The 14,917-nt window shown below is 42.5% G+C and overlaps 1 protein-coding gene across 2 annotated transcripts in view; it reads left to right on the forward strand.

The window, feature by feature from the left end:
• The window catches only part of ADAMTSL1 (ADAMTS like 1), a 904,085-nt gene that overhangs the window by 811,678 nt on the left and 77,490 nt on the right, over positions 1–14,917 (forward strand). For both annotated transcript variants that reach the window (XM_078061266.1, XM_078061267.1), the window contains one exon: positions 10,654–10,782. In XM_078061266.1, coding sequence (XP_077917392.1) covers positions 10,654–10,782 — 129 coding nt within the window. The remainder of the gene's footprint in view (positions 1–10,653; positions 10,783–14,917) is intronic.

Raw genomic sequence — 14,917 nt, forward strand, 5'->3', positions numbered from 1 at the left:
GAAGACTAGATAGCATAGAATTATAGCTTTTGCCAGTGATGTCTTGGAAAAATAACAGGTGAGAGGAAAGGTTCCCAGACGACTGGTGATGAGAAAGGGTACCAGGTAAGCAGAGTGGACTGAAAGGTCAGATGTCAACTCTCAAGGCAGGAGGTAAAAATTAAGTGAAGGAGACCTCGTGAGAGACAGCAGGACAGGAAGGAGTTAAAAAATCCCTGAGCTATAAAATGTGAAAGGCATTTGGAAGGAGAACCAGACCAAGAAAAAAGAAATCATGCATTTCAATATAACTATTATCTGTAACAAAGTGACTCTTGTTGAAATGGCCAGGTAGCCAGATCCTGAGATGTTTCTGGCCAGCATGGGATGGTAACTAGTAATAGTCAGTATCCGCATCCGTCATTACTCATTTCAGATGTATAAGATGATGTTGGTCTTTATAAGGGCTTTCATGGGATCACACTGATCGTGGCCCCTTAAACTTTATTTAACTCATGAGTCTCAAATTCTTCAACTAGGAATTCTCACCTCAGGGAGTTTTTGCAGATTTAATTCCAGTGGCCCTTGTGAGAAGCCTGTGATAAATTGCAGAAGCAAGCATTTCTTATGGCATTGTTTTACTATTCTCACTTATTACAAGGCATTATCCATTGATGAAATCTGGATCAAATGCAATTTGTTTATTTTTTTTTTTTTAAGATTTTATTTATTTATTTGAGAGAGAGAGAATGAGAGAGAGCACATGAGGGGGGGAGGGTCAGAGGGAGAAGCAGACTCCCTGCCGAGCAGGGAGCCCGATGCGGGACTCGATCCAGGGACTCCAGGATCATGACCTGAGCCGGAGGCAGTCGCTTAACCAACTGAGCCACCCAGGCGCCCTCAAATGCAATTTGTTTAGTTTTAGATGTTGAAAGTATGTGAAATTTATAACACCGCATCACTGTATACTCTAATATTTTCATTAGTGGGTGTCACTGCCCTATTCACCTTTCTCTCGGATTGAGATTTGGGGCCACTGTGGATATCACAGCTGGTTTCCTGAACAGTGACGCGGGGGTCCCCAGCAAATCAGCCTGGCATACAGGTCTCACAACTTCTCTGCAAGTAGATACTTTCTGGGGTCTCCAATGATGTTTAAGCTCTCTGGGGTGACGTTTAAGCTCTCTGTGTCTGTCCAGATGCTGATGGCAGTTTCAGGAGAATCCATTGTATTTAAATTACTTCTCCTAATTATTCTGAAACCTTCATAGTTCTTCAAAATGGAAGCAGTTGAGCTCCTTCTCAGCAACAGATTTGATCCTGCTCCTCTTTCCTGTCCTTTTCCTTTTTCTTTTCTTTAAACTTTCCCTTTCTGTCTGTTTTCTTAGTTCATCAACACCCGTCATAACATTTCCTCTCCGGTTTAGCAGAGCTGATGCCGATGATCGCAAACATTTGTTCCAACCTCACACTGTGCTATGGAATCGTTCTAACAGCTTTACATGCATTAATGTACTTATTCCTCAGCTCTACAGCTATAGAAGTAGAAAACCAAAGCAAGAATAACTTGCTCAGTCCTCATGCGTGTAACCCAGAATCCGTACCTGAGTGGTACTCTAGAAAGACTCTGCCAGTTGCTAGTTTACACTTCAGAATCTCAAACCTGGCCATTTAGTAGTCTTCAAACCCGCCGCCTGCAGTCCCTTTTTTTGTCACTGCCCTGTATCCCAGCCATCCTCAACATGTCTCACCGTGCCTGGGAACACATGCACATGCGCACTTCCTAGCATAGATTACCCCCAGCTCCGCAGTCAGAATTGCAAGCCTTTAAAGTACAATTCATTTTTGATGGCTAATAATAGCCATCAAATGATGTTTGTGACTCATGTTGGAATCGAAAGAAGACCCATTTGATTCATTTAATGAGTCAACCAATATTCACTAAGCCTGGATTAGCATTTGCTAACTACTGTAACAAACAAAACCATAAATATATGATGGCTAAAATATGACAGATTATTCCTGTTCACATAAAGTCTAAAATTATTGCTCAAAAGGGTTTTTGTAGATTGGGTCAAGAAGTGGCATTCTTCTCACATTCCATCTGCTAGAACTCGGTACCTTGCTCACACCTAATTGCAAAGAGTCTGGAAAGTGACCTAGCTGTGTGACCAGAAAGAAGAAAAGAGTTTGGTTAGTAGCAAATCCGTGTCAGCAGTGGCTTCTAGAATGGAAGGCATCATGCCGTTAAAAACAAAGTTCCTATTAGTAGAGGCCTGGCCTTGGGCCCTGAGAAAAAGTTACTTACAATGCTCTCTGTTCTTGGCTGCACTCAAAAAACAAACCTTCCATCTCCTCTGGCTCCTCTCTCAATCACCTTTATACTGGGCCAAAGATATTTTTCAGGCACATATGTTCAGATTTTTTCCCATTGGGTTTTGATTTTACCCAGAGTCACACATGCAGGAAAGAGGCATGAGCCAGAGCCCAGACTACACAGGAATGTATTTCTGAGCATTTGCTCCTGGGGCTGCTCATTTGTCCATGCCTGTTTCTCCATGGCTCGTGCTGCAGGATGAGGACAGTGCCTGGGGGGCCGAGCCCCTCCGCTGTAAAGGCATCACGAGGAGGCACACGGCTGGGTACCGACACACAAGGTTTAGCCGTGCCTCCCGTTCACGCTTTGGACAGGGGCTGCCCTCGCTGACCACGAGTGAGGCTCTGTTTCCCCTGTTCCGCGTTACTTCTAACCCGAACCATAATCCAAAAGCTAAGGGGTATGAGGTCTGAACCGAGCAAAAACGATTCTCTCAATGCTTCTGTCTCTGAGTACGACTCTCTCGGACAAGCTTGATTCCTCACATTAGACCCAATAAGTGGAAACACTTGCCTCTGTTCCCATTTCCTTGTTTTTCTTGGGCATATAAAACGAGGCATAATCTCCTTCTGTATAGCTTACTCGAATGTAACACAAATTCACAGGTTAAACGAAAGCGTCATCTAGAAGCCCTATTGGTTCACATCAGGAAGCAGCACACATGGGATCTGCTGGCTGAGCGCACTCGCGGGAGGGCGTAGCCGCCGGCGGCGCATGCGCACACGCCTGCCAGCCCAGGCACGGCTCACACTGCGCAGGTCCAGCGGTCACGGCCCACGCTGAGGGTATTTCTTTTCTGTTTTGCCTATTATGAAAGCCTTTTTTAGTACAGCATGCCATGACTTTTTATTTCTTAGCACTGTCTTCGCACAAACATATAATTTCTCATTTCACTCTCTCTGCATCTCTACTTTTTTTCTTCTTAACCTCCGTAATTAAAGTCAGACTCGTTCGTATGACTAGAAGCAGACACAAACCTAGGCATGGCATCATATAGCAGCATTAACTTACTAGGTGATCGTCCAGGTGATCTAAAATAGGCTCGTATTTTTTGTTGTTGTGCTGGTTATTGTTGTTAGTTGACCATGAAAATCAGAGCTCCAAATTGAAAATTTCAAATAGGGAACTAGTAGTTCTTTTCTCAAAAGAAATCTCCCCAACTCACCAGGAAATCAGAGAAATCAGTTACAGAAAAACCAGAAGAGTGTAATTTGTTGATTCTCGAACCTGGCTGTCTATCAGAATTACCTATGAACTTGCTGAAAATAGAGATTACAGCTTCTGTCCCAGAACAGACAACTTTATGAGCAGTCTGAGCTCTGTCCTGGAGAAGCCTCTGCTTGTGCATACTGGAATGGGATGGTTATACACACTGGATGAAACTGTCTCCTTGGCAACCATGATGGAGTAAATCAGAAGGCACCCGAAACCATCTCATGGTTGCCTTGTTCTTGGGGTAGGGAGAACCTTCGTGTCCTGAGTCAAAGTCGTGGCCCTGTGTGCTGGTTTTAAACCACCTGAGATTCAAATGTAGTGGATCTAGAATGGGACTCAGTAATATATACAAGCTTTTTCCAATACATGTAAGAGGTTGAGTGGTTAAGAAACGTTATTTTCATTGTATATTTCCACTGATCATAAATATTTGGGTTACTTTGTGATTTGTCTTAACAGTGGATCATGAAGGTAATAAGAAACATACAAGTAGCTTGTGCTAATGACAGCCCTCTGGTGACAGGACAAAAGGCCATTACTTTTGAGCAAAAGCTCAATATAATTAATTAAGGGCTGGATTTAATTCAGTGACATTTGAATTTTATAGCTATACACTTGCAGCTATAAAAACCACCTTTATTATTAAAATTCCTATAGGAAAAATAACTTAGTAATTGTGAGTCTGAAACTCTCTGGTCCCTAACCTACTTTCCTCCATTGGCACAGTATTTTTTTATTACACAGTGAGGTGACTTGTAGTATAGCAGGACAGATTATGTTTTTAATAAGTACCCTGGGAGTTCTGAGGCAGCCAATACACAGACAAGGATTTGAGATCCCCTATAAGAAGCACTGGACTTTAGGTCAAAATCTAGCGTCAAGTTTAGCCCTATTCCTTGCTGTTCTGTGGCCTTGGACAATCCATGAAGCCTCTCTGAACCTATGTTCCTTGATTACATAAAAGAAATACTTTACCTGCCTTGTTATGAAAGCAAAAACAAATTCAGATAATGCACATAGCACACCACATTCACACATATATTCACTTACTAGATGTTTATTGAGGACCTACCCTCTGTCAGGACTCGGTGGTAGGAATGAAAAAGAACAAGAGAGATGTGATCCCTGCTTTTATGGAGGCTATGTGGTGAGCGGTGGGGGACAGAGAATACACAAATAAATTATATATTCTGATAGTTCTTTGCTTATGAAGAAAATTAAGTTGGTGGTGAGATACATAGTGACTGGCCAGGAATAAAGGGGCACATGCTTTAGATGGAGTGGTTAGGAAATGTCCCACTAGGAGGTGCTACTTGCCCCTGAGAAATGACTGAAGAAGACAGCCATGCAGAAGTCTGTAACTGGAGGATGGCAGGGAAAGGGAAGAGCTGTGGTAAATGAGCTAATCTTTTGGAGAAAGGGAAAGAAGGCCAGTATGGCTGGAACAGTGATAGATGGGGAGTGTGGCCTCAGTGAGGGAGGAGAGGAACACGTAGGGGACACGGCTGGTCATGAAAAGGAGGTTGAAATTTTGTTCTAATCGCACTAATAAAGCACTGGATAATTTAATCCGAGGAGTTACATGATCTGATTCGTGTTTGAGAAAGATCACTCCAGCTGACGTAAGAAGAGACTGTAGTGAAAGACACATGGAAATGAGACCAGTTAGGCTCTGCAGCAGTCCAGCCAGAGAAGGTGGCAGCGTCAGATCATAGTGACAGAGTGGGTCCAGGGTTTCTATTTAGGGTATATTTAGAGTTCGAGCTGGAGAGCTTCCTGTGGGTAGGGAGGGAAGGTAGATAAGCCAAGGTGTACTCAGGGTCATTCCAGCTGCATTCCCCTATTCTCACCCTGCATTATTCTCAGAAACTGTAGTACCAAGTCACTCATCTTCACATCAGCTCATACATAGTCTCAAATATATGGAATACAGGTGAAATAAGGGAAAAGACCCCTAAACAGTCACAACAGATACGGAGAGCCTATGTACATCTTCAGACCTTACTCAAGTTTCTGCCTTTGAACATAGTTTTAATGAGCTTAATAACCTAGAGCACAGTTAAAAGGGAAGAGGGAAGAAGAAAAGAAAGAGGGGCACAGGAGGCTGTGTGACAGGGCAAGCAGGAATAATGATAAATAGATGAGGGAGAAAACAAAAAGTATAAAAAACAGGTTAAAGGGTTGAATTGAATTATGGTTTTCTTCACAGTTAATGAAGGCACAGAAGAGTGAATACCATCGTAGCGTGTCCTGCCTATAAAATGGTTAAAACAAAACTAAACTAAACTAAAACAAAACTCCATTTGGCTTACAAAGAATTAAGCATAGGATATATAAAAACGATTTCATGTGGACCCTTATTTCCCCCAAGGTGCTCAATATATGATTCTTTTCGTTGTATTTTGTGGTCAGGTACACAAAGTGCTGGATTTTTCTCCCCAGCTGATAAAGGCCTATTAAAATGTAATGTACACAGAACTTCTACTTCTGGCAAGATGGCATAGATGCATTTTTCCCTATTTTTCTTGCTAAATACAACTAAAATCCATGGAGATGATCCATGGAACAAAGTGAAGAAGACTAAAAAGTGGAGAGGAAAAAGCAGACTGGCTAGAGACCTTGGGAACTGAGGAGAACTACACAGTTGTTACTTCCTCAGGTTTTCTTTTTGCCTTCTAACTCCCAGACTTGGAGCTGAAGAAGCCAGCCATCAGGAAAGGCAATGGGAGCACACACATACACACACACACACACACACACACACACACACATAATGCCTCAACTAAAGACTGCTCTCTTTAGCCAAAGGACCAGGAAACGGGTGGCCTAGCAAGACAGAAAACTTTTAGGAAGCTCTACTTCAAAACCATATACTGTGGTCTATCACCACCCACACCAGCAAAAGTTGCGTGGGGAACCTCGACTCCACCTCATCAGACTGAAATGACGTTCGTTCTTCAGTGCCCCTACAGAAGTGGTGTCAGAAAAGAAGGATTTCACCCATGCAGGGTGTAATGTGGAAAGGACACGGGGAATCTGGAATTCCATCCTCACCCTGCAGCACCCTCCTTACCCTTTTTTCTAGGGTGGTGTGACAGTCGGCCTCTTGGGGAGTCAGAACTTTCCCCTACCACCTAGCAGCAATGAGGCCCTCCCGTGGTGGGATCAGTGGAGACTGAGTGGGGAGCCAGAAGTCCCACCCCTGCTCAGCAGTAATGAGGAGCCCCCGACTTGAGTGACAGAGGAGGCCAGGTGGAGAATCTGGACCTCTACTTCCACAGTAACAAGGCAGCCCCTCCCTGCTCCCCCACCTTAGTGGTTGCAGAGAAAGCCAGCTAAAATAGTAGGCTTAAATAAGATCCAGATTTGCATAACGTAATATGAAAATGTCCAGGTTTCAATTGAAAATCACTCATCATACTCCAGACCCACTTTCACCACTCTTATCCGGCATTCTTATTCAGTTTCAGCACTCTTACTCAGTGCTGGAAGTTCTATCTAGTGAAATAATGCAAGAAAAGGAAATGAAAGGCATACAGATCAGAAAGGAGGAAATAAAACTATTTGCAGATGAAATGATCACCTACTTAGAAAATACCAAAAAATCCACCCACGAAAAGTCCTAAAATTAACGTGTAAGTTTAACGAGGTCACGGTATATACAAAAATCAGCTGTATACCTATATACTATCAATGAACACTGAAATTGAAAATATAATTTATAATTAGGTCTAAATCTAACAAAATGTTTACAGAATTTGTATGCTGAAAATCATAAAACTCTGCTGAAAGAAATTAAGGGAGATCTAAATAAATAGACATACAATGTTCATGGATTGGAAGAGTCAACAGAGTTAAAAATATCAATTCTCCCCAAAATGATATAGTGCTTTAATTCCTATCAAATTCCCAGCAAGATTTTATGGTTGTTGATAAGATTATTGTAAACCTTATGTAGACAAGCAAAGAAACTGAAATAGCAAGGAAGAATAAAGTGGAAAGAATCAACCTACCCAACTGCAAGATGAATTATATAGTTACAATAATTAAGACTATGTGGTATTGGTAGATGGATAGATGCACAGAACAGTAGAACAGAAGAGAGAACCCAGAAAGAGATCCACAAAAATACGCCCAACCTATTTTGACAAAGGTACAAAAGCAGTTCAATGGAAGAAAGATAGCTTGTTCAATAAATGATCGTGGGGCAATTGTACATCCATAGGCAAAAAAAAAGTGAAGTTTGATTGAAGTCTCACACCTATACAAAAATTAACTCAAGGGGTACCTGGGTGGCTCAGTCGTTAAGCATCTGCCTTTGGCTCAGGTCATGATCCCAGGGTCCTGGGATCGAGCCCCACATCGGGCTCCCTGCTCCGCGGGAAGCCTGCTTCTCCCTGTCCCACTCCCCCTGCTTGTGTTCCCTCTCTCGCTGTGTCTCTCTCTGTCAAATAAATAAATAAAATCTTTAAAAAAAATTAACTCAAAATGTATCACAGACTTCAATGTAAAATGTAAAACTATGAAACTTTTACCAAAAAAGAATAGGAAAAAATCTTCAGGATCTAGGTCTAGATAAATAGTTTTGACTTAATATCAAAAGCATGATCCATGAAAGGAAAATTCAATAATGAGACTTCTAGAGGTAAGAAAACTTTTGTTCTGTGAAAGATCCTGTTTAAGAAGATGAAAAGCTACAGAAGTGGGAGAAAGTCTTTGCAAGCCACATATCTGACAAAGGACTAATATCTAGAATAGAAAGAACTCTCAAAACTCAACAGAAAAAAAAAATAATAATCCAATTAGAAAATGTTCAAAGGACGTAAGAGACATTTCACCAGAGAGGATATAATGGCAAATAAGCACATGAAAAAATATCCAACATCAGTAGCCATTAGGGAAATGGGAACTCAAACCACAATGAGATATCACTACACACCTATCAGAATGGCTAAAATTAAAATCAATGACAACACCAAATGCTGACAAAGATGGAGAGAAAGTGGATCATTCATATATTACCGATGGGAATGTAAAATGATACAGTAACTCTGGAAAACAATTCAGCAGTTTCTTAAAAAATTAAACATGCAACTACCATGTGACCTAACAGTGGCACTCCTGGGCATTTATCCCAGATGAATGAAGACTTATGTTCACACAAAGACTTGTACAAAAATGTTTGTAGCAGCTTTATTTGAATAGATACAATCTGGAAACAACCCAGATGTCCTTCAACAAACAAATGGCTAAAGAAACTGTAATAAATCCATACCTTGGAATACTACTCAGCAGTAAAAAGGAATGAACTATTGATACACACAACCATGGTACCATGAGAGACCCCAAAGAATCTCCAAAGAATTGTTCTGAGTGAAAAAAAAAAAATCAAAAAAGATTACCGTTCTTCACAGGCAGCAACCTCTTCAACCTCAGCCGCAGCAACTTCTTCCTAGAAACATTGCCAAAGGCAAGGGAAGCAAGGGCAAAAATGAACTATTGGGACTTCATCAAGACAAAAAGCTTTTGCACAGCAAAGGAAACAGTCAACACAACCAAAAGACAACCGACAGAATGGGAGAAGATATTTGCAAATGACATATCAGATAAAGGGCTAGTATCCAAAATCTATAAAGAACTTATCAAACTCAACACCCAAAGAACAAATAATCCAATCAAGAAATGGGTAGAAGACATGAACAGACACTTTTCCAAAGAAGACATCCAAATGGCCAACAGACCCATGAAAAAGTGTTCAACATCGCTCAGCATCAGGGAAATCCAAATCAAAACCTCAATGAGATACCACCTCACACCAGTCAGAATGGCTAAAATTGATAAGTCAGGAAACGACAGATTTGGTGAGGATGTGGAGAAAGGGGAACCCCTCTACACTGTTGGTGGGAATGCAAGCTGGTGCAGCCACTCTGGAAAACTGTATGGAGATTCCTCAAAAAGTTGAAAATAGAGCTACCATACGACCCAGGAATTGCACTACTGGGTATTTACCACAAAGATACAAATGTAGTGATCCGAAGGGATACGTGTACCCCAATGTTTATAGCAGCAATGTCCACAATAGCCAAACTATGGAAAGAGCCAAGATGTCCATCAACAGATGAATGGATAAAGAAGATGTGGTATATATATACAATGGAACATTATGCAGCCATCAATAAAAGGAAATCTTGCCATTTGCAACGACGTGGGTGGAACTAGAGGCTATTATGCTAAGCGAAATAAGTCAATCAGAGAAAGACATGTATCATATGATCTCACTGATATGAGGAATTCTTAATCTCAGGAAACAAACTGAGGGTTGCTGGAGTGGTGGGAGTGGGAGGGATGGGGTGGCTGGGTGATAGACATTGGGGAGGGTATGTGCTATGGTGAGTGCTGTGAATTGTGTAAGACTGTTGAATCACAGACCTGTACCTCTGAAACAAATAATACATTACATGTTAAAAAAAAAAAAAAGAAGAAGATAGTAGGAAGGGAAAAATGAAGGGGGGGTATCGGAGGGGGAGATGAACCATGAGAGATTATGGCCTCTGAAAAACAAAGTGAGGGTTTTAGAGGGGAGGGGGGTGGGGGGATGGGTTAGCCTGGTGATGGGTATTAAGGAGGGCACGTACTGAATGGAGCACTGGGTGTTATATGCAAACAATGAATCATGGAACACTACATCAAAAACTAATGATGTAATGTATTGTGACTAACATAACATAATAAAATTAAAAAGAAAAATAAAATCTTTTTTAAAAAAGCCTTTAAAAAATAAGAGAAATATCATTTATAAATTTAATGATAAAATGCACAAATCATCCCAGCTTGTTAGATACTATGCTCCATCCTCAGATTCTTCAATCTGTGTTCTTTTCCTGACAATTCTATGGTGGATGAGTTGGGTGGGTGGATGGTTTCCATATCACGCAGTTACAGTTTTTTTCAAAGGAAAACATGGTTAGTGGGAAAAACCTGGGTATACCAGTTGTTCATTGTGGGTCAGCCCATGTTTCAAGGGAACACCCCAAGCCTACAGCCACCATCTAGTAAAATCTCACATTCCTTCCCACCTTCAGGAAAACCACTAGTGAAGACATCACGAGGGACTGTGATCAACACCGAGGAGCCTGCCATCACAGTTGATGTGGGAAGCACCATCAAAACAGTACAAGGAGTGAATGTAACAATTAACTGCCAAGTTGCAGGTGAGAAATGCATTCATGTGGTAATTCATCTGTTCAGATATTAATGGAACCCTGTGCTAGGTTGAGGGATACAAAGATAAATACAGATTCTACTCTCAGGGACTTAGGGCTAGTAGGAAAGCTAAGGCAAGAACCTCAGTCACCCTGAAAATGGACAATGCTACAGAAGTTTAGAGGAGGAAAGATGAATTCTGGCTGGGATGGAGGTGGTTTCTTATTTCAGCCTTGCACACTGCATGTGCCAAGATGGAAGCAAAGAGTGTTCCAAGTGAACAAATGAGTGTGAAAAATTCATGGAAGTAGGAAAGCCCAAGACTGTAAGCGAACAGTGTGTGCTTTGGTCTGGCTGGGGCCCAGAGTAGAGAAATGGCGTGGAGGGGCTTAAGCTTTAGTATGCTGGGTTGCAATTGCGCCATGGAAGACCTTAAATGCTTGGCCAAGGAGTTCAGAAAAAGGCAGACAGAGAGTGGCATTAAGGAGCCAGACTTCCAGAAGAGTAAGCCAACAGCAGTGCATAAAATGGATTGAAGATAGGAAATACTGGGACGGAGAGGCCAGTTAAGAAGCTGTTTTAGTAGTCGGGGTGCCTGGCTGGCTCAGTGGGCAGAGCATGTGACCCTTGATCTCAGGTTTGTGAGGTCAAGCCCTGTGTTGGGTGTAGAGATGACTTAAAACTTAAATCATAAAAAAAAAAGCTGTCTTGGTAGTTTAGAGAAGAGATAATGGGGGCCCAAACTCAGGGCAGTGGTGATGGAAAGATAAAGGGTGGAGGAACAATAGAGAGGGGGCAGAGGTAAAACCAACAGGAATCTGGACCTTACTCTCATCAGAAGTGGGTAGGAGTCATGAACGAAAACAGTGCTATTAGGAGCTGTGATATATAGGAATTGCCCTCCAGTTGGCCTTGCAAACTCAGAGGCCTATAAGGAACAGAAAGTCAGAAGGAAGCAGAGAAGGAGTAGACAATAGGGGGTAGTAGTATGTTCTTTATAAAGGTATTTACCTTCCATTAAAAAGGCAAAAACACCAACACAGAGCCAAACAAAGCCCAGCTGCTGATTCTCCCTTCCTCTGGACCACTAGTGGGTGATATCTACCCTAAGGGTCTTCACGCCCACAGTGCACAGAAATGAACAGCTGCTGTTCTAGGGCCCAGCTCCAGCCCCTGATTGCCATCCTCATCAGATATCCCCTTCTGTGGCAAACCCAAAGCCGGGCTCCCTGGCCATACTCAGTGGACAGAGTGGACAGGCGGTGGCAGCCCTTCTCTGGGGCTTTCTTTGATCCTAAATCTCCACCCCAAAATCGGAGGTTTTACCTCCGCCTGTGATTTATAGGCCACATAACCCAATTAAAGCATGTTGTTTCCAAAGAACAGTCAGTCTGGTTTTCTCTGAAATATTCTGGTAGCTCCAGGAAATCAGAACTATAAATCTATCTCTGTCATCATACATTAGCTTCTCTTTGTAACACTTCCCTTGGCCTGTGTGTCCAGCCTCGTGAAACCTTCCTCAGTCATATCCCTTCCGGCCTGGCCCTCCCAGATAAGGAGTAGACAAACCCTCTGACAGGGCTTCCCATGAAGGAGCTGGCCTTCATGCAGGGACTGATGGTGCATGGGGGGCCTGCTGTGCACAACCATCATCCCCCACCCCGGACCACTGTGAACATGTGCCCCAGAGACACAACACTGACTGGAGATATAATGGACCATGCTAGATCTCTTCTTGAGAGATGAGACGGGTAGGAGTAAGAGAATGGAGAGCAAGGGGGCATGCAACAAGGAAGTGGGCGCTTAAAGGAGACTGAGAGAACCAGAATCCAGGTGAGGAAGCATTTACCGTGGGGAACCAGGGACACTAAAACCAGCTTTGGCCAATTCTTTCTTGCCACTTGGTGCCCTGTCTCCCTGACTTCATCCAGAGACTCGCTCTTGGTGACCTCATCGTGAGATCTCAGGTTGTCATGCCCACTTTTTGCCTGGCCCTGCACATGACAGTCTTTATTTTGATTTTTATGCATAGAACTATGTGTGTTAATCATGGTTGACTAAAATAAATCTGTGTATCTTTGTCATTATGCCTTTTGTTAAATAAGGTATTTATTCAAAGTGGTGGGCAAGAGCCTGCTTTTGATTACACAGTTGGTCTGTGAATTTGCTGGACAAAGAAATCATCCTTGAGCTGAGTCTCCCATCAAAATACTGAGTGTTGTAATGCGCAATAGCAGTAGGAATGACTTTTACTTTACTAATACAAGTGGCTCTATGGCTCTCTTATGGTGTAATTTTAATGGCTATTTTATAGTCCATATTAAGAATATTACATAATTTATGTAGAGTAACTCATGTCCTCTATGTATGAGTTGTTAGCAGTTTCTCATTAAATAACTTTTTATACATATATGCTTTACCTTGTAAGATGCAGCCTCACAAATTCTTCCCAACCCTTAAACATAACAAATATTAAGCAATGAGTATGATGAGCATTCTTTTTGAAAAGTGATCCAATCCAGTGTATCACTCCCATACTTTTTCTCTACTTGAGAAAAGTTCAGGAGACCTAGTAGAAGATAAAGGGTTGGGGGAGGAGTGAGTGTTTCAGTCATTGGGACCAGCATGTGCAAAGGACCTGAAGTAGAAAGAGCAGGCTGGGGCGCCTGGGTGGCTCAGTCGTTAAGCGTCTGCCTTCGGCTCGGGTCGTGATCCCAGGGTCCTGGGATCGAGTCCCACATCGGGCTCCCTGCTCTGCGGGAGGCCTGCTTCTCTCTCTCCCACTCCCCCTGCTTGTGTTCCTGCTCTCGCTGTGTCTCTCTCTGTCAAATAAATAAATAAAATCTTTAAAAAAAAAAAAGAAAGAGCAGGCTGCCTCTAAAGGAGTAGAATATGGCTGGGGTGGCTGTAGTTCAGACAACAGAGAAGAAAGTAGCATGACCTGTGGCTGAAGGGTGGGGGAGAGCAGACAGGGGCTAGATCTTACATGCTCTCATAGATTATGGTACAATTTGGGATTTTCTTCTAAGAACAAAGGAAGTTTTTGAAGGACTTCAGAGATAAAATTGTTAGGACTGGTGATGCAGAAATAAATAGTTGAGGAATCAGTGACAGGTAGTATATTCATTAAGGTAGGCTAGATTATGCTAATAAGTAGACCCCCAAACATATCATGGATCAAACACAATAGAAGTTTATTATTATTTACATAAGAGTCCAGAGAGCTGGCTGCCCCACACAGTCAGGGTCATGGAATGCTTGTGGCTCTAACACATGCCCTTCAAGGTCTCCCCAGGGGTTATCTCTAACCTGTCAACCAGAAGAGGGGGAAAAGAAAAGCATGGAGGGTGGTTGGGAAGGCTTTGAAGGGCCACACCTGGAAGCAACACATATTACCACTTCTCACAGTCCCTCTTGTCACCTGGCCACTCCCCACCACAAGGGATATTGAGCAACATGGCCTGGATGGGCACCCAGGCAAAAGAGGGAAACCGGTTTGGTGAACCACTATCAATGTCTGCCCCAATCAGTACAGAGAAATGTGGAAGGCTGAAAACCTCCTTTCCAGACTTCCGTGGTTCTTTAGAATAATTGCCACGGCTGACGTTTTAGTTACTGTATCCTTTCCTTTTCTTGCACCAAGCCACGGAAGAAGCTGCTCAAGGGCATCATGTCAAGGTGCACCTTTCAGTGGACACCCCAGCTCGAGATGCTGACAGGCTGTGTGGTGCAAGCAGCCTTCCAAATATAACAAGTGGTCTGGTTAGCAAGAATATCCTGTGTGGGATTGAAAAAAGAATATTACAGCATCACCCTACCTGGCAGCCCCGTGGAGATGAAAGGCACTAATCCTTATAATCATCTCAAGTTACAACCCATTATGACCAGACTCATTTACTGATTCTTTCAAGCAACAGGGAGAGCATTGTGTTGTTGATAAGATATGCCACCAAAGGGAAAAAGGCAAAGCAGGGTTTTTTCCTCCTCTGTTTTATACACAGATCATAGCAGGGAGGCCAGACTGTGGAGCCTATCCAAGTAACTTGTCAACAACATAGCGTTGGACTGTGTTCTGTGGTAGAGTATCTTTTCTGTCATTTTTTAGACATTTCTTTTGGTAAAATGTGTGGTCACATCACAACA

This window comes from Halichoerus grypus, chromosome 14, assembly GCF_964656455.1.
Source record: "Halichoerus grypus chromosome 14, mHalGry1.hap1.1, whole genome shotgun sequence".
In the NCBI taxonomy this organism is placed as follows: domain Eukaryota; kingdom Metazoa; phylum Chordata; class Mammalia; order Carnivora; family Phocidae; genus Halichoerus; species Halichoerus grypus.